Source organism: Tachysurus fulvidraco, chromosome 7, assembly GCF_022655615.1.
Source record: "Tachysurus fulvidraco isolate hzauxx_2018 chromosome 7, HZAU_PFXX_2.0, whole genome shotgun sequence".
Lineage (NCBI taxonomy): Eukaryota > Metazoa > Chordata > Actinopteri > Siluriformes > Bagridae > Tachysurus > Tachysurus fulvidraco.
Window position 1 is genome coordinate 28,792,805 of NC_062524.1, and position 21,319 is coordinate 28,814,123.

Sequence of the window (21,319 nt, forward strand, 5' to 3'; positions counted from 1 at the left end):
CGGTACAATAAATTAGCAAGAACAACTTTAAATGGAACTTAATACATTAAAAAAAAAAACGTGTGTGTTTGTAGGGATGGGGTCATGAACAAAGTAAAAACAAGTTGGAACATAAAACATCTTGTTAACCCATCTTGTTTTCTATCACTGATGTAGTGCTTCAGGGTGTTTGCATGGTGTCTTGACACTGCATTTAAGACACATGTTTTTTTTAAAACCACATGCAGTGTGTGACCATGATTGGCACACTGTGCACTGTGACCATGAACGCCACTTCTTTGAAGCATTCTTCTTCCTGTCATCGAAATGGACGTGGCAGACACAGCACAGATTGCCTCCATCTATCAAATAAAAAACAAATATTTTTAAGTCAAGCCAGTTAGTTGACATTATACTCATGAGCATAATTAAAGTAACATTTCAAAGGCAGTTTATTCATTTGTAACCATTGCCAAATTAAAATGTGGGTATTGCATATACCCATCTTGCTGACGCTCAATCATAAGATAAAAGTAGGTCAACAAAGAAAAATTTCTGTGGCCCATTTCAGAAAGCGGCATTAGTGTAACCCTGAAACAAGGAAAACTCTGGGTTTCCAATTGAGGAATTTATGTAAATCAAACCTGATTCAGAAGTGTAACTCAATTCTCTTCAGCTCTACTTCACATTGATGCAGGTTTATGATTTATTACTAACTGTAATGCCATAACTCATACAGTCGTAGGCCGTAGTCCTAAATGAAAGAATCGGAGTCTGATTTGTCTCAATGTGTCACTGTGTACTGGATTGTTTCCGTTTTAAAATGTTGTGGTCTATGGTTCTGTTCCAATATCTGTTCTTGTTACAGTAGTGTAATCTGTTGAAACTACCTGTTTTTATCTATGTTGCTGCCTCCAAACCAGGTCTACTTGGCCTGGGCTACCTTATTATTCTCAATGGGACGTAAAAATCACCACAATTTGAAAAGATACCTTCATCTGCAGTCATCACGATGGCTACTGTAGTGGTTGTTTCTGAGGACTGTTTTTCCAGCTCTGTACCTAAAGAACATAAAACACAACACAATAACTTTCTTAATATAAATTCTGAATCTAAATTACAAATTCATAATGCAATTTGTCAGCATTTATACTGTCAATAGTTAATAAGTAAATTGTAGATTAAAAATACATACAGTATCATTCAGTGTTTGCATCTAAATCACAACAGCCAATTCAAAGTGTAAAATTATCAGAATACTAACCATATAAAAGATGCTAAATGTCACCTGAATAAATATTGTATCTATAAATTGTAATTTTTAAACAAGTGAGCTTTTCTCTTTGTGTCCAATGTCAATGGCAGACTTACAAGAAATACCATTTTCACACATAAAAAACTCTAAAATGTCTTCTGCTGACTGCGTCTGGACAACATCTGCTGTGTCTGTTGATTTGAAGATATTAAACTATCACACACAGATTTCATCTTTTGACTTCATTTCATTATTTCAATAATGTGTATAGTGGTCAAATGTGCAGTGTAATGACCAAAATTACATATCTAGTAAACGATGCTCCTTAAGTTTAATGTTTTTATTTTATCTTTAAATTAATATATAACAACTCAGCGTACCTTCTGCGCCCATGGCCTCTGACATTCCTTCTGCTGTGTCAGTGGTGTCGCATTGTGCTGCATCTGATTGATATGTTTAGGGAAAAAAAAACACTTCGTAGCATAAGCATAACAAATAATTGGTCTTCCTGCATTACAGGAGGAAAAAAAATCACACAGCAGTATTAATGAAGGAATATAATTCACGGGAATTTTATACACAGAATTCAACCGTTGCAAAGGGCCTTCACAATCACTAGTCAAATTCAACTAAACAGCTATAGGATATTCTGGAGAGATGCCTTTTTAGAAAATGTGTTGCACTATAATGAGGAAACTCCAACTGAGAAATAGTGTCACATGACTCACATCCCTTACAAACTGTCATAGTTTCAGGTTATAGATTCTGTATGTGTCTGTTTCAATTGAATTACATTTATTTTTTATAGCACCAATTCATGACAAAATACTTCACAGAAAAAGTTGTCATTGGGGCAGTACCTTTTCAAGAGTACACTTTTGTACCTAAAAGGTATACACTGGTACCAATGTACCACTGTTTAACACCGCTGGGTTAACATTGACCCAATACCGGGTTGTTTTAACCCAACTACTGGGTTATTATACCCCATGGTTGCATAACAACAACCCAACATTGGGTCATTTTTCAACCCAACATGTGCTCTGTACAATATTTACCCATTATGGGTCAAAAAGAACCCGGCCATTTTTAGAGTGCAGCACTATACATAGACTCACATGTAGGCCTGTATTATTCTTTAGTTAACATATTTCCCCCACTTTACATAAAGCCAAATCATCTGCCGAAACACAAGTGGAGAAACACAACCACTGTTAATCTCACTTACTGATTTCAAATGAAATCTCCTCAGCAGCTTGCAAAATGGCCTCCAACTGATTCCTTCCATAATAGGATGGCTTTTTGAAAGTAAGGCTGTTGGAAAGTCCAGCAACTTTAATTGTCATTCCCTGATTCACCAGGGATTGGTAGGGGAGCCTTCCAGTACCTCCGGCCTCCTCTGAAAGACAGGGCAAACACATGCATGTACATGTTACACATTGTAACACAGTTGGACAATTGTGACTCTCCCATCCTGTTGATAGCCAGTGTACAGGCAGTAAACAGTCATTTTGGTAAGGTGTCATAATCGTATGGTTGATGGACACAAATAAGTTGGATTCATGGATTCATGAAGGTATATTAGGTTGTCAAGACTTAAAAAGTGTTTGGACATATGCTTACTATATTTTTGGTTAAACAGATCTTGCACTTTTCTCAGCAGCACATTGACCTCGACTCTGGCACTCGATGTTGCGGCTGAGGAGCTGGCTACAGATGTAACAACAGACAACGATTCATTTTATAAAACTGTATTATGTATATTTGCACTATTACAAACCTGAGTCGATTTCTGTGAATATATGGATATTTCATATAACCAATATTACCTTTGAAATGCAGTGCAAAGTTGTTCACTGTGTCTGTTGAGTCCAGGAAATCTGCAGCTCCTTTGCTGCTCAGCTCATACACCTCTAAGCTGGACTTTTGTCGATCAAAAGATAAAACAGCTGTTTCCACACCCAAATCCTCAAGCTTGGACACCTTTACAATACTTACATAAAGACAACCACAGAAATAGTAAATAATTGTATACATTCATTTTTCACAGTAACATTAGCTCAGTGTAGTATATATGCTTTAGCTATGATTTGTACTAAGGTAATTTACTTGTCTTCAACCCTGCTCCTGCAGGGCCCACTATCCTGCAAAGTTTAGTTCCAACCCAGCGTCAACACACCTGCTTATAATTTACAAGTGATCCTGAAGCCCTTGATTAGCTTGTTCAGGTCTTTTTGATTGGGGTTGGAGCTAAACTCTGCAGGACAGTGGCTCTGCTCTAGATTGCTCTGTTCTTATTGATTTTTTTGCGGAAGATTACCGGAAGTTTGGGCCACAAAAGCAATCTGTTTATGTCGTTGCCTCTGAAACCATCTATACATTAGCTGTGCTTATATAGAGTCCAATATCCAACTAATATTTGACTCATGGCCATATTTGACTACTAATGTTTCAGTTGACCACCTTGATCTAAACAGACTAGCCCAACCAGTAGGAATTTAGTTTGAGAAGGTTGTATGTGCCTTTGACAGTCTCTTCAATGTGAGAATATTTGATGCTGATAGCCTTGTAAACAAAAATCAGATGGAATATTTTTTGGGGATGAATTAATTTGAAATGATGAAAAAAAATCTACAGATAAATAATCTAGTTGTCTATCACATGTTCTGCTCACATCACAATTGCTGTTGATCACCCTTGTATCTAATACTATAATACCACTAATTCCTAGCAAATGACACTTATTTTCAAACCTCTAACTTCAGCTTCTTCAGGTGCATTTTAATTTGGTGATCCCTCATCTCAGGGCTAAGGTCCTGTGCCTGGCCATGTGCCCTCAGTGCTGCTGCTTCTTGACAGTATTTGTCTTTGTCCTCTTTCCCTAATGTGGACCACCTCCCCATATCTTTCATTGTGCCTGAGAAAAAAAAAAAGATGCACAGAAAAAATTGAGTCAGCCTCTCTTTTTTAAAGCAAATTCAGGGCATTCTCACATTATACTTAACCAGACCGAACCGTGCCAAAGTACAATTTCCCCCCTCCCCAGCTTTAAGATCCACACTTTATGATCCATACCCGAGTAAGATGCAATTGTTTTGAAGAAAACTGTAAGATATGCACAACGGAGTTCATCGTAATAATGAGTTTATAGCTTATTAGGTGTGTTTGAAATCATGCTCGCTTTGCAGATTGTTTGGCGTATGACTTTAAATAACCACGAGAGAGATTTAAAAGCATATTAGGAGCAGTCTGCTTCCCAAATGAGGTTTTATTTAACAAAATTTCGGAGGCACACATTCAGATAATCAACCAATAAGTGCAAGAGGAAGCAGGTATATACTGTATAGCCGTCTCTCACCTCTATCCTGCGACTTTCACAACATCCCTACACCACCCCATTACCTCACTCTTGGCTTTTTGTTTTCCCAGAAAAAAAAAAGGGGGATATTCTGGGTTCGGGCCAAATTCTAAGCTCGGAGACCTCTCCGGACAGCACATAAATATGCATAAAATGAATATATACAAATGACTTTCTTTTGATTTCATGTATGTGTAAACTTGTGAATCACTCACAAGCTGATTTAATGTCATTAGGAAATCGGTCCAGGCAGCACGCATAATGTCAAACAAACCTGCTGTGCGAATGCAGTGACACATGTTTGTACGTATTTGTGCCGCGTATATCAGAGTGTTTTATAGGGACAGGAACCATACCCAACACCACCTCTGCAAAGCATACCAGGGAAAGCTTATGGGTACCGCATCCTGGTACAGTATGAAGCGATCACACTAGCAAAATGAACCGTACTTTGGAGTCAAACGTATGTGGGTAGGGTTAGCATAATGTGAGTACACATACTGGTTCACTTGTGTTGTGAAACTCTTTTCTCTGTAACAAGATGTGAAGTAGATGACCTGATGATTCATTCAATACACACAACAACCTTGAAAATCTGATGTACAGCAACAAATCATTTAGTATAACAATTAAAAGTATATGTTAATGTTGTCCTTCACCATTGTTTTTAAGAATGTCCCTACAAAAAAGGTTGTATGGGGACAGCTCTCGGATGTGAGCTTTGGCCTTTGATGGTCGGGGCTCAGATGAAGCATTTAATGACCTTTTGTAATTACCGATCCAGTTCTGAAAGAGAAAAATGAAAAATAACGAAAGAGTATTACACCACTTAAAATGAATGTTAACGAAACACTTAATTTACACCAACGGTACAGCAGAATGATATATTTATTTGACATGTTTATTGTTAGTGTGGCAATAAAGTAAACCTTACTTCTATGACACTGGTGTCCAATCCAGTAGCTGAAGCTGCTCTTATTATTATGGGTGAGCCAACACGTGTCATTCCTTCCTTAAAAAAGGATTTCAGGGTTTCCCTTTGCTCCTCATTAATGTATGTTCTCTCTTGTTGAATAACAAAGAAAGGAAAGGCTAGGTAGTTATAGTAGACAGTGTTGAAGGTAAGTGTGGATTTTGCAGATCGTAACCATCATTCTCAGACACACTCACCTAATGCTTCTAGATTAGGAATTGTAAGACTTTCCTCTCTGGGCCATCTTCAAACACCTGAAACATAAACAGAGAGAAACTTGCACTAGACAGATTTGTGGATGGGCCGTCTCTCTAAACAGCTCGGCCCAAAACCTAATTTTGGATTGTTCAACATAGACATAGAGCATGTAAGTAATAAAACAAACTTACCAAAGAAGTTCTTGTACTTCTGGAAACCCGTTGGAAACTGATGCTGTAAAACAAGACCAAAACATTAGGTAAAGATGAATTAATGTTACAAAGGCAGACAAATACACTGTAAAAAAATTCTGTAAAAAAACAGGTACCGTATAATATAAAATAATTTTCCGTGATTTCTGTTTACAGGCGTTTTATCCGTATTTTTAATAATGCATTGAATTGTGGGTGCAATAACCCCTAAGGAGACAGCAAGGCGGCCATTACACGAGGTCATCATGCAAGCGTTTGCCAACCTCTTACGGGTCGCCGTGCCGAAGCACAATATGATTCACAGCCTTCATACAATTAGAAAAAAATTTGACAAAACTGACCTAGGTGGCGCCAGACCGGTTTTTCCCTTACCTTTAGACGCGTCTCTTTCTTCAAAACAAATATTCCAACACAAATAATCCACAAAAATCCACACAGGTCCAAGGAATTGAAATCTGTAAGCCTTTTAATCCAAAACGCTCTGGTCGCGCCGCAAATATTCCGTTAGTGTTCTGAAAACTGGAAACAGAAGTGCGCCATCATCTCGTTTTGCCGCTCTAACTTCTCATTGGGATATTCAAAAATTCAAAGTCTACGTCATATTTATAGCCCAGGTCCTAACGAATCAAATAAGCCCTCATTTGAGCCAATCGGTGCTTGTATGGCAGAGATAGACGGCTGAGAAGCCAATGATGGCATGACCTCATTTTTGCGAACCCGCCTTTGACTGACAATTACTCCTTCCAATAGCAATGAAATGGGCTGGGACCTATACAGCTGTTTAGCCAATAAGCAGACGATTCCAGCGCTATGCGGCATGCCTTATGTTCTTTGCCTGTGTCTGCGTGAACTGGATGCGCAGAAGAATTCTTGCGTAATCCCTGACCTTTTGTCCCTCTCACAGCTCAGGGTGTCAAGTTACAGGCCTGTTTTCACACCAGAGTGATAGAGAGAGAGTCTATGCTTGTTTATGGCCTTTCAGACTGAGCATGCAGCCTTTTATTTCAGTTATATAGTAAACAAATAAACAAAAACGCTGCACCAGACGACCATGTCCGTAGAAAAATATTTTTATTGAAGCCATTTTTGGGTCTTTTGATTTGAAATTTTTTTTGGTGAAAGCCAAGACATGTGGCTATGACCCTCGGTTGTTACTTGGTCCCTAGCATGTTCCAGAAAAATAAGATTAATCAGTTTATCAGGTAAACAGTTTACCCCTGTAACCCCTGTGCCAGTAAGGCCTGGAATCAATCTGAAACTAGTTTCTGAAACTAGAGAATCTTTCAAATGAGACCAGGCTCACCCCTGTGTGTTAAAGTATGTGGGAGCTGTACCACTTTTTTTTGGGTAGGTCATGTAGGCGAAAAACCTGCAAAAGGGGGGCAATGAAAGTTCCTACTTTTCTCACACTTCTGTGATTGCAGCTTTTTACTTTTGCTTTTTAATCAGCTTTTAATCTTTCACGTTTGCCTTTCTATCACCATCTCTGTTTGAAACCTAAAATTACAACTTGCTTGCAGAGTTATTTTCTAAACATGGATGATAAGTAATGTAATAACAAGTCATATAGATATTTTCCACCAAATTTATCACATTAAATCTCCAGTTTGTGTTTATTTTAGATTCATTTAAAGTCACCATTATGGTGATTACCGTTTCCGTTAGTTAGGCATTTGTCTCTTGACCTTCACTGAACTAACTCTCCTCTTTTAGCAATTGCAACAATATTTTATTAAGACTATAGAGGAAAAACTATGTCATCTAAGATTGATTGTTTATATGTTATGCTGCCTATTATTTAAACATGAAATGATAAAAGAACAATAAAGAGATAAAGCATATAAAAGTGATGCTCTATGCAAATGACACTGTATTGAATAAGACTGCTGTAATGTGCTAGTTTTTTTTTTTTTTTTTAGCTTTTTTTAACACTTTGGATACAAATCTCAACAATGGTGACAGTAAATGGTAAGAAAGTTGCACAATTTTGTAATGTCACTGCATGATGGGACTTGTGAATGAGTTTTCTACAATCCTGGTACCCAGCATGCATTGCGGCATGAAGCTTTGTTGTTGATTGTCACCATTGTTGCGTTTCATAGGCGGATTGAAGTGTCCCTAAAGGTCACGGAGAATGTACTGTTTTTTTTTAATTAAAGGAAATGTCCATAAACAAAACAGAGAAAGTTCTGGTAATTTTCTGCCAGGACATTTTCCCTTTTTTACAGTTTTTTTTTTATTTTTTTACAGTGTACATAAACAGACAGATAAGCAAGACAGACAGGTTTTATTTTCCAAGTTCCAAGCGATAAAAAGCAGATAAACAATATAAGCAATCAGCCTTATTGTCTTACAGTGTTGAAAACGTCATTTTTACAGGCTAACTTTGCGTTTTAATATTAAACTAAATTTCCTCATCGGCTTCAGACATGTAAAACATGGTAATTACGTTACCATTATCACGTTAATGCTGGGGGAAAAAAAAAAAAAAAAAAAAAAAAAAGCAGGTGACGGTGGGCTGGTGCTCGGTGCCCAGACTGGCAAAGCTGGTCAAGCTCGTTTTCCAGCCTGAACAGCTAAGTCCAGCTTGACCAACCTAAATAGTATCTCATGTCACAAAACTTTAATATATAACGTTTAAAAACACCATTTCAGCAAGGTTCTTATTTCATACCAGGCCACAGGCACGTACAACATGCTAATAAAGTTAATGCTCACGTATGTGAAGGGCTAATGACGTAATATATAACTTTAACAAAGACCATTTCAACACTGTTATCTCATGATGCTCACGTATGTAACGTAAAGATAGGCTAATAACGTAATATATAACGTTTACAAACACCATTTCAACACGGTTCTTATTTCATACCAGGCCACAGGCACGTACAACATGCTAATAACGTAACATATAACGTTTACAAACACCATTTCAACACAGTTATCTCATGTCAACACTAATGCCGCCTTAAAACACGTTTTCTGTAATGTTTTAGCTTACTGGCTAATTAATAACAGTTTAAACGCTCTGTTGTATCATTTAATTGGTCTTACCTGAAACAATTAACCAGGAAAGTGCACAACATTGCTGCATTGATTGAGCATTTGATAGGTGACAACAACCTTCTGAGCCTTCCAGTAGCCACAGCATGCCCCTACTGAACCATATCGATGGGCCCATTAACCACTGATAACATCCATTGAAGAAGCACTTTTGTACACGCATGCAGGGATTCACTCAAAACACATGCTGATACCCAAGATTTTCCCGAGATTTCTGACATACAGACACTGTGTCCTATCATGTTTCGGTGAAACAGCCCATTTCAAGCTTGTCAGATGTGTGCTTATGTAAGGTTTCCCGAAAAAGCAGTAAAGAAAGGCGCTAGAGCGCTGAGACTGCGGCGAACGGCTTCTCAGCTCCTGAGAAGCACTTTTGTACAAGCATGCAGACATTCAGTCAAAACACATGCTGATTCCTAAGATTGTATGAAAATTCTCATGCCACACGCAAATCAGATTTTCGAGTGTAAATAATTTTTTTATCAACATATTGGCCTTTAATATGAAATATTGGGTTTTATGTTATTTAGCATAAAATAATGAAAAAAAGCTTTTTTTTTCGAGATTTCTGACATATACACATATAAGTATCAGCATGTGTTTTGAATGAATCCCTGCATGCATGTACAAAAGTGCTTCTCAGTAGCTGAAAAGCCGTTTGCTGCAGTCTCAGCGCTCTAGCGCCTTCCTTTAATGCTTTTTTGTGAAACCTTATATATGCACACATCTGACAAGCTTGAAAAGGGCTGTTTCACCTTGTTTCCATGAAACATGATAGGACACAGTGTGTTTATGTCAGAAATCTCGGAAAAAACTTTTACATTATTTTATGCTAAATAATATAAAATATAATAGTTCTTATTAAAGGCCAATATGTTGGTTTACACTCGAAAATCTGATGATCTGTGTGTGGTATGAGCATTTTCATGCAATCTTAGGTATCAGCATGTGTTTTGAGTGAATCCCTGCATGCATGTACAGGAACTACATTCTGACAAAGTAATAACAAGGTATCAGAATCTGCTACCCATGTTAAAACTATAGCAACTACATTCTGACAAATTAATAATGACGTTTCATTCTGATAAAGTAAGAACAAACGTCTGGGAATCTGCTACTCATGTTAAAACAATAGGAACTAAATTCTTATGAAGTAAGTAACCTATCAGAATCTGCTACCCATTTTAAAACTATAAGAAGTTCATTCTCATAAAATAATAACAACATTTCAGAATCTGCCCCCCATGTTAAAACTTTAGAACTACATTCTGATTGTCACGGTGTGACACGGTGAGACAAAGGCGAGTGAGGATCCAAATGCAGTTTAAGGTTTTAATAAACAAAACACAAACAAACAGTAGGCAGGCAAAACAGATCGGGACACTGAACAGGAACAGAGGACGACACAGACCAAACACAAACAACGACCAACCACCGGGAAGTGAACAGACAGAGTAAATATAGTGGACAGGAGCCAATAACAAAGCAGAGACGATTAGAGACAAAGACAAGACACTTGGGGAAGAGATGGAATGTAATTAGTGTCCATGGTGAGCAATGAGTGGGCGGAGCAAAACAATTAACATCAGGGAGAGACGGCAGACAGAAACAAGGGGAAAACACAGACAGACACATTACACTGATGAAGTAATAACAACCTATCAGAATCTACTACCCATTTTTAAACTATAGGAACTACATTCTGATGAAGTAAGTAACGTGTCAGAATCCGATACCCATTTTAAAACTATAGGAACTACATTCTGATGAAGTAAGTAACGTGTCAGAATCCGATACCCATTTTAAAACTATAGGAACTACATTCTGATGAAGTAAGTAACATATCAGAATCTGCTACCCATTTTAAAACTTAAGGAACTACATTTTTACAAATTAATAATCTATCAGAATCTGCTTCCCACGATAAAACTATAGGAACTACATTCTTATTTGTGCTGCACAATTAATCAATATGACGCAAAATGCTGCGATTTCATGAAATAAACAAATAATAAATAAATGCATGTGTGGACCTGACAACCCATTCTCTCTGAAAGATGTTTCCTATAGTGTATGAAAGCCTATTTCATACACTACACCGCTATCCGCTAATAAAAAAAAAGTCCAGTGAGTTTCAGTTTAGGCAGTGGCACGTTTGGCGCGTATGGTCATGTCGTGACTTTTTCCGGTGTGCAGCGCCGAACGGGTGAAGATGGATGCCCAGCAGACGGACACTGAAACTGGTGGCCAGAAAGAATGCTAAATCTGTTATATGTTGTGTTAATTTTTCCTCAGACGAGACGAGAGGAAATATGTTCAACAACCTTTGTTTTTTTCATGACTAAGACGAGACGATGACAAGACTGCACCACTTTCCAAAAACGCTGACTAAGACTAAATTAACATACATTATTGTTGACGAAAAAAGACGAGACGAAAATGTTTTGTATAAAATAAAAACTAAGATAAAATCTCTTCATTTTCGTCTACAATTGTCTTTGCTTTTTCATCAGCTGTTACGCTTTTAAAATAGTCTCATACGCCTGTGACTGCAACACGAAACTGCTGAACAATTTTATTGCTTCCGCTAAAGAAAATAGTGCGCTCCGTCTCTACGGTTAGAATCCTGTGTGTCCATGGCAACGCTCTGTTTTTCATGGCAACGGTGTGTTATAGTTAGCAGCGGTCTGTTATCACGAAATAAAATAGTGTGTGCGTAGAAAAAATAAAAAAATTGTTCACATGCCGCTCAAAAAAATAAAAATCCTGAGCGCAAGTTCACCATCTAGGCGGCTTTTTGTGTTAAATGATATTTCCTGTCGCTGCGCAGGCGCTTATATTGTATACGACAGTTTATGTCCCGATGACCCGTCTTTGTATTACGATTAAAAGTAGTATCAATAAAGTAAAAAATGTGATGTGCAGTCAAGTTCGAGTGTAGGAGTTTTTACAAGTTTTATAGCCTTGATATTGTTACTTATTCAAAAGTGGTGACAGAAAAAACTCAGCACCCCCAACCTGAAACCTCTCCCCACGCCCCTGTCACAATCACATCATAATCAAAATTAATAATAAGGCTTAAAAGCAAATGTATATGTAAGGGGATCAAGTTTAATAATTACATGTAATATTGCTCCAAATATCATCAATAACGGTGTGTGCAATAGCATGCATAACTTGCATTAAGTTGGAAATTTACTTTATATATATAAATATATAAATATAAATATAATATATATATATATATATATATATATATATATATATATATATATATATATATATATATATATATATATATACACACACACACACACACTCGCACCTACAGTTTTGATCTTAGGCTTTTCATTAATCAGCATTAATGTGTTATTTTAATTTGAAAAAGTTTTGCATTTGTTTGTTGTTGTTGCTAGGTTGAGTATAGAAATACAAATTTCAGCATTATCAGTAATCTGTGTGTGCATTTTCCTTGAGAACCAAGCAAGTTGACTCATGATACCATTTGTTTATTATATCGCAATCGCATATCGCAATCACAATATTGACCTCAATAATTGCAATGTCACATTTTCCCTAAATCGTGCAGCCCTAATTCTGATGAAGTGATAATTCTGTCAGGACCACTTTGTCAAATGAGAATTTATTAGATGAAGTATACAGATAGTGTTGGCGGTATGGTTGTGTTCGGGGCAGGAATCCACGTGCCCGTCTGCGCGCATGCATGGACCGAGCGCGGAGAGAAGCACTAGAAACTAGAACGGTACATTTCCTAAAGAAAATGTGAATGTGCTTGCACATGACGTCATTTCCCCTCATCGTGCTGAGTGTTTTGATATATGACATGTCCATGTTGTGCTAAATTTTTGATTTCGCTTATTTTGGGGGCGGGGCTACACGTGACGTCAGTTCCCCTCATCGTGCTGAGTGTTTTATGTTGTGTAACTGAGATATGGCTTCTTTATATTGAACTATGGTTCGTAAGGTGCACTACATGGTTGCTAGGGTATGGCTGCACAGTTACTATGGTTATATTTGCAGAATAGTTTCTCCCCTGCAACAAAAGAGCACACCTGAAAATCCATTTATCTTTTCCTGAAACAAGCGCCATGAAGATCTTGAACTAAAGCATCAATCAGTGATTTTACTGGGAAAAAATATAATCACGTTACAATAAGGATCATTAGTTCAAATGTAATGCATTAACTAACATTTACTAACCATGAGCAATAAATTATTGTATTTAGTAATCTTTGTTAAAATAAAGTTTATTCTTTGTTCATGTTAGTTCACAGTATATTAAGTAATGTTAACACGGTGTTAATAATGTATTAGTAAATGTTGAAATTAACATGAACAAAATGAATAAATGCTGTAGAAGTGCAGTTCATTATTAGTCCATGTTAAGTAATGTGGTAACTAACGTCAACTAATGAACCTTTATTATAAAGTTTTAGAAAAAAAACTGTCCAAGGGTGGATTCGAACCCCGAATCTCTGCATGCTAAACGGATTCGCTGCTAGGCCATCCAGGAACACGGGAAAGCTGTTGCGGTTTTATGTATTAATTCACCAATGTGAAGAATGGCGCGTCCAACAATACCCAAGCTTTATTATATTAAAGTCATTCTTATCATTCTTTGTGATATACGTTTCATATGTTTAAGAAATAATTATGTAATGTGAGGAGACAAAGAAAAAATGCGCTTAATTTTAATTAATGGGTGGCTCTTAAAAGAGCCGTTGCTGTTCTTAAAAGGACATTAGTTTAACGTGAAATAAAAAATTATAAAAACTACACTGATAGTTGAAAACAACAAAAAAGTTATACAAATGGCAGAAACAACATCATGTGTGACCGCCGTGCTGTCCAAGGCACGCCACGACTAGTTTTAAACATTAAACCTCTAAATACACGGTTGAATGTTATATTGTTTGAAAGCTTAGACTCTCGGGATTTTATTAAGCCCACACACAAGCATAATGCGATTTATAGCCATCATACTAATTTAATCCAAGTTGATAGTCACCGGAAATAGGCGGGGCTTACCTTTCGTCACTGGGGTAATATTTTCCAAAACAAATGCTTGTAAAAAAAAAATCCCCAAGAGTCTAAGGAACTGGAATATGTAAGCCTTTTAATCCAAAACGCTTTAATCCAAAACACGTTTCTGGACGAAATCTGTAAACAGCAATCCACTTCCGTCCTTTGTTTTCGGCTCTCACTTTATTTTCAAAAACAAATGCTTGTAAAAAAAAATCCCCAAGAGTCTAAGGAACTGGAATATGTAAGGCTTTTAATCCAAAACGCTTTAATCCAAAATGCGTTTCTGACAGAAACACACAACAGTTCACTTCCGTCCTTTGTTTTCGGCTCTCACTTGTCCTAGGAGGCTTAAAAAACTACACTGCGCCGTCAGATTTGTAGTCCAGGGCCTAACGAATCAAGGGGGCGATCCCACAATATATATATATATATATATATATATATATATATATATATATATATATATATATATGAAATGAAATGAAACTGAAGCTCACTGTGAAATATAGCAACAAGCTTTAAAGACCTTTATACAGATTCACTGGTGTCTGCTGCCCTCTTTTGGATGTTAGCACATCTACAGAGAGATTTTAAGAATTCCCCATTCAAGTCTATGGGGAAAAAACACCCCTTTGAGCTTCCATACTGGGAATTCTGATCGCTTATAAAATCCATAGCACACCTCTCCTCAATGAGCCGGTCGATTTGACACCTCATTTATGGGTCTAGGACAAAAGCTGCGGGACAAGTTACGCGGCGAAAAAGTGTCCGGAAGAAGAAGCAGAATAATAATAATAACTAGAACGGTACATTTCCTAAAGAAAATGTGAATGTGCTTGCACATGACGTCATTTCCCCTCATCGTGCTGAGTGTTTTGATATATGACATGTCCATGTTGTGCTAAATTTTTGATTTCGCTTATTTTGGGGGCGGGGCTACACGTGACGTCAGTTCCCCTCATCGTGCTGAGTGTTTTATGTTGTGTAACTGAGATATGGCTTCTTTATATTGAACTATGGTTCGTAAGGTGCACTACATGGTTGCTAGGGTATGGCTGCACAGTTACTATGGTTATATTTGCAGAATAGTTTCTCCCCTGCAACAAAAGAGCACACCTGAAAATCCATTTATCTTTTCCTGAAACAAGCGCCATGAAGATCTTGAACTAAAGCATCAATCAGTGATTTTACTGGGGAAAAATATAATCACGTTACAATAAGGATCATTAGTTCAAATGTAATGTATTAACTAACATTTACTAACCATGAGCAATAAATTATTGTATTTAGTAATCTTTGTTAAAATAAAGTTTATTCTTTGTTCATGTTAGTTCACAGTATATTAAGTAATGTTAACACGGTGTTAATAATGTATTAGTAAATGTTGAAATTAACATGAACAAAATGAATAAATGCTGTAGAAGTGCAGTTCATTATTAGTTAATGTTAAGTAATGTGGTAACTGATGTCAACTAATGAACCTTTATTATAAAGTGTTAGAAAAAAAAATTGTACAAAGGGTGGATTCGAACAGTGAAACTCTTGCATGCTAAACAGAACCGCTATCCCCTACTCCATGCAGGAACACGAGAAAGCCTTCGCGGTTTTATGTATTAATTCAATAATGTGAAGAATGGCGCGTCTAACATTACCCAAGCTTTATTACATTAAAGTCATTCTTATCATTCTTTGTGATATACATGTGTCATATGTTTAAAAAATAATTATGTTAATGTGAGGAGACAAATAAAAAATGCGCTGAATTAATGGGTGGCCGGCGCGAAAGAGGGAAGGTGGTGAATGGTGTCAGACGAGGTTTTTGGAAAGCACTTTGAAACGGTGAGTGTAAATAGTCTAATATATAGAAATCTTTCTGACAATAAATGATTACTCTAAAACCGATGTTCGTTTAATGTTAATAAGTTTACTAAATGTTAATAAGTACTAGTTTTTTCTCATTTGCTATCTGTTCACAGTAACATGAGCTATTATGTCAGGTCACATTTAATAACGTTAGCCAGTGTTATACTTTCGTATTTTGCTGGCATAACGCTAGCTTATGTCTGAGGTGATTTTTTTTTCGTCGGTTCATACAAGCGTGTATGAATGTACACGTGCTTGTTGCTAACGCTAGCATATGTCTGAGGTGATTTTTTTCCGTTGGTTCATATAAGCGTGTATGAATGTACACGTGCTTGTTGCGCTCGCTAGCATATGTCTGAGGTGATTTATTTCGTTGGTTCATATAAGCGTGTATGAATGTACACGTGCTTGTCGCTAACGCTAGCATATGTCTCAGGTGTATTAAAAATAACCGTTCAAAAATGTGTTTCTTAAAGTTTCTTTTGAAACTTATTATTTTTTGTTTGTTTCTAGTAGCAACTTAAACTGTTTAAAAGATGTAGTCATTAGCAGATCTTCAATAACAGTGAAAGTGATGGAAAAACATGTACCATTTCCTTGCCTACATCAAGATTGCCTGTGCACATTTAACTAAATTAATGCACTTAAGTTCCACTTGTCTAAGATTCCAAGTTTAATGCTTTATTGTTCAAGAATGTATTTTCCTCTATACACTGTATTGTTAACATTGTGAACTTGAGTACATTGCAGTGTTACCTGTTTTTTTGTCAACAATAAAAATAAAAAGATATTGTTTAATTTCTTATGAGGTATGAGGTGAACAAGGAAACACTTATTTCAGACTTCAAAATCAGGTGGCCTGCTCTTTTCAAAATAGAAGAGGTAAGTGAATGTTTTTAAGTGAAATTTGTTTGTTGTTAGACTATATGGGTGTTTTGGTAACATTACTTTTCATGTGTTTGTAGATTTGTGCAGAATTTGAGAGAATTACAACAATTCCATTGGCATTCCAAGCTGGAAGGATACTCCGGAAAGCTGATGAAGATCTTTGCAAACAGAGGAGGAGTAATTGGACAAAAAATTAAACACCTCTTGGTGCCCACTACACAGGTATGAAAATCCAGGCTCAATAAAATCATAGGTTTAAAGGGTTAGTTCACCCAAACAATGAAATTTCTGTGTTCAAATATTGAATTGCATATCTATGTCCAAGAGGGTCCATATTCAGATGTTCAGATATTGAACCACTTTTGCATGTCCACAGACGTCCATAAGGTGTCCTAGTCAGATGTTCAAATTGAACCCATTTTGCATGTCCATATGTCCCAAAAGGTTCCTAGTCAGACAGATGTTTCATGTATAACACTACGTTTTATGGATAATGCTCTGCATAGTTTAGCTCAAACTTGCCATAGCACAACAGCCTGGAATTTTAAAACTTTGTTCTTACTTGAAAATCTTTAGACTGATGACATCGAAGTGAAGAGAGAGTGTATAATCAAAGCTCTTTGTGCCTACCTAAATGAAGAACCTACCAGACTGTTTCAGGAGTGTTTTGTGAGTATATGCTTTTTAAAATGGATTCTAAATGCTTTTTTTTTTAAAGCTGATAAACAGGAATTTAAGAGTAATGTGTTTTTTAAATACCCACTCTAGGATACAGACAATGCCACTGCACAGGAGGCGATCCAGGAGACTGAGATGGGGATTTATGTCACACGGCTTGAAGGTGCAGAAATGGAAGATAGCCTAGGAGATGTTGGAGTGGTGTTGGAGGGACATCTTCAAAACCTTTGCAGTGTCCCATATGCAGCAGCCATGTTAATGGGACTAATATATGGACTAAATCTATGCTACCCTCCTGAATTGAGGTACACTTTCAAAGCACTTCAAAAGTTGATCTTGGAGCTTGATGGCGATAAGTTGTCAAACAAAGTGCGCAAACTAAAGAGCAAGCTCTTCTGTGTTTAAGGACTGTTCCTTGGATGCCAAAATGTTAATGTTGTGTTTATAAAAAAAAAAAAAAAAAAAAAAAAAAAAGTGCAGGTCACTTTATGTTCAAAATTGTTACACTTTCAAGTTATTTTGAAATTATTTTGTAACTCTCTCTTAACTGATAGCTTCCAACAGGAAGATCCTGTACATGATTTTTAATCTTTTTGCAAACCATTGCTTCGCAGTCGTATGAAACAGTAATGTAAGTCAATATCGAGACAAAAACTTACAAAAACAGCTGGATATTATTTTCAACATGAGTTTGAATTTGACCTATTAATTTTGTCAGTTTTAAGGGTTCATTATTTCCAATGCATACTCACACTCGTGCAACATTAAGTCCTAGCTTCATTTTCATGAGGTCTAGAAAGCAAAATGAATCTAGATTTGTTTTTCTTCTTCCCCTAATCAGAGTTGTGGTTTAAATTGTTACACTTTCAAGCTGCCTATTTGGTGCTTAGTTCATCTGTTAATTTCCATAAAAGATTTCTAGTTCATTTTAGCAGTGATTTATGGCATTTAATAATTGTTAGACATTGTTACACTATCTGGACATTTTGGTCGCATGTTGGATTTCTTTTTTTTTTTTTTTACTTCTTGTAAATGAATTTTATTTAATTGTAGCTATCTTGTTCGCCGAGTTTTAATTTTCACCTTCTGACTTTGTTTTTGAATCAAAAGACTGCAAAGTTATTTTAGATAATCTTATTTTGCATAAGAATTTTGCACATGTTCAAAGATTCTTTAATATATTGACTGAGCAGGCTGTCTCTTACGGGTCGAAGTCAAAGTCACCACTAGGGGATGGCCCAGAAACAAGCTTCAATTCAACTTTAAAGCATCAAATCCTCCAAAAACATGAAAAAACCTATTTACCTAGTAAAGTTTATACTCTCAATAATTTTTTAAGCCCACACACAAAGCACAATATGATTCACAGCCTTCATACAATTAGAAAAAAATTTGACAAAACTGACCTAGGTAGCGCCAGACCGGTTTTTCCCTTACCTTTAGACGCGTCTCTTTCTTCAACACAAATATTCCAACACAAATAATCCATAAAAATCCACACAGGTCCAAGGAATTGAAATCTGTAAGCCTTTTAATCCAAAACGCTCTGGTCGCGCCGCAAATATTCCGTTAGTGTTCTGAAAACTGGAAACAGAAGTGCGCCATCATCTCGTTTTGCCGCTCTAACTTCTCATTGGGATATTCAAAAATTCAAAGTCTACGTCATGTTTATAGCCCAGGTCCTAACGAATCAAATAAGCCCTCATTTGAGCCAATCGGTGCTTGTATGGCAGAGATAGACGGCTGAGAAGCCAATGATGGCATGACCTCATTTTTGGGAACCCGCCTTTGACTGACAATTACTCCTTCCAATAGCAATGAAATGGGCTGGGACCTATACAGCTGTTTAGCCAATAAGCAGACGATTCCAGCGCTATGCGGCATGCCTTATGTTCTTTGCCTGTGTCTGCGTGAACTGGATGCGCAGAAGAATTCTTGCGTAATCCCTGACCTTTTGTCCCTCTCACAGCTCAGGGTGTCAAGTTACAGGCCCGTTTTCACACCAGAGTGATAGAGAGAGAGTCTATGCTTGTTTATGGCCTTTCAGACTGAGCATGCAGCCTTTTATTTCAGTTATATAGTAAACAAATACACAAAAACGCTGCACCAGACGACCATGTCCGTAGAAAAATATTTTTATTGAAGCCATTTTTGGGTCTTTTGACTTGAAATTTTTTTTGGTGAAAGCCAAGACATGTGGCTATGACCCTCGGTTGTTATTTGGTCCCTAGCATGTTCCAGAAAAATAAGATTAATCAGTTTATCAGGTAAACAACCCAGGCGGACAGGAAAACCTGCATTCTAACCCCTGTAACCCCTGTGCCAGTAAGGCCTGGAATCAATCTGAAACTAGTTTCTGAAACTAGAGAATCTCTTCTTTCAAATGAGACCAGGCTCACCCCTGTGTGTTAAAGTATGTGGGAGCTGTACCACTTTTTTTTGGGTAGGTCATGTAGGCGAAAAACCTGCAAAAGGGGGGCAATGAAAGTTCCTACTTTTCTCACACTTCTGTGATTGCAGCTTTTTACTTTTGCCTTTTAATCAGCTTTTAATCTTTCACGTTTGCCTTTCTATCACCATCTCTGTTTGAAACCTAAAATTACAACTTGCTTGCAGAGTTATTTTCTAAACATGGATGATAAGTAATGTAATAACAAGTCATATAGATATTTTCCACCAAATTTATCACATTAAATCTCCAGTTTGTGTTTATTTTAGATTCATTTAAAGTCACCATTATGGTGATTACCGTTTCCGTTAGTTAGGCATTTGTCTCTTGACCTTCACTGAACTAACTCTCCTCTTTTAGCAATTGCAACAATATTTTTTTAAGACTATAGAGGAAAAACTATGTCATCTAAGATTGATTGTTTATATGTTATGCTGCCTATTATTTAAACATGAAATGATAAAAGAACAATAAAGAGATAAAGCACATAAAAGTGATGCTCTATGCAAATGACACTGTATTGAATAAGACTGCTGTAATGTGCTAGTTTTTTTTTTTTTTTTTAGCTTTTTTTAACACTTTGGATACAAATCTCAACAATGGTGACAGTAAATGGTAAGAAAGTTGCACAATTTTGTAATGTCACTGCATGATGGGACTTGTGAATTAGTTTTCTACAATCCTGGTACCCAGCATGCATTGCGGCATGAAGCTTTGTTGTTGATTGTCACCATTGTTGCGTTTCATAGGCGGATTGAAGTGTCCCTAAAGGTCACGGAGAATGTACTGAATGTACTGTTTTTTTTTAATTAAAGGAAATGTCCATAAACAAAACAGAGAAAGTTCTGGTAATTTTCTGCCAGGACATTTTCCCTTTTTTACAGTTTTTTTTATTTTTTTTTACAGTGTACATAAACAGACAGATAAGCCAGACAGACAGGTTTTATTTTCCAAGTTCCAAGCGATAAAAAGCAGATAAACAATATAAGCAATCAGCCTTATTGTCTTACAGTGTGGAAAACGTCATTTTTACAGGCTAACTTTGCGTTTTAATATTAAACTAAATTTCCTCATCGGCTTCAGACATGTAAAACATGGTAATTAGTAACGTTAATGCTGGGAAAAAAAAAAAAAAAAAAAGCAGGTGACGGTGGGCTGGTGCTCGGTGCCCAGACTGGCAAAGCTGGTCAAGCTCGTTTTCCAGCCTGAACAGCTAAGTCCAGCTTGACCAACCTAAATAGTATCTCATGTCACAAAACTTTAATATATAACGTTTAAAAACACCATTTCAGCAAGGTTCTTATTTCATACCAGGCCACAGGCACGTACAACATGCTAATAAAGTTAATGCTCACGT

General features: G+C 36.7%; 1 protein-coding gene across 3 annotated transcripts in view; it reads right to left on the minus strand.

The window, feature by feature from the left end:
• LOC113636439 overlaps positions 1–21,319 on the minus strand; it is a 34,420-nt gene continuing 13,101 nt past the window's right edge. Inside the window, exons 1-13 of one of the 3 annotated variants that reach the window (XM_047815847.1) lie at positions 9,030–9,196; positions 5,955–5,997; positions 5,797–5,819; positions 5,527–5,657; positions 5,252–5,378; positions 3,988–4,151; positions 3,064–3,217; positions 2,858–2,944; positions 2,463–2,633; positions 1,615–1,677; positions 1,351–1,425; positions 972–1,040; positions 1–341 (exon numbers count right to left, since the gene is read on the minus strand). In XM_047815847.1, coding sequence (XP_047671803.1) covers positions 145–341; positions 972–1,040; positions 1,351–1,425; positions 1,615–1,677; positions 2,463–2,633; positions 2,858–2,944; positions 3,064–3,217; positions 3,988–4,151; positions 5,252–5,378; positions 5,527–5,657; positions 5,797–5,819; positions 5,955–5,997; positions 9,030–9,156 — 1,431 coding nt within the window. In that variant the 5' untranslated portion in view covers positions 9,157–9,196 and the 3' untranslated portion in view covers positions 1–144. Of the gene's footprint in view, positions 342–971; positions 1,041–1,350; positions 1,426–1,614; positions 1,678–2,462; positions 2,634–2,857; positions 2,945–3,063; positions 3,218–3,987; positions 4,152–5,251; positions 5,379–5,526; positions 5,658–5,796; positions 5,820–5,954; positions 5,998–9,029; positions 9,197–21,319 lie in introns of those variants that run through there. The other 2 variants (XM_047815849.1, XM_047815848.1) reach the window with 2 other exon arrangements.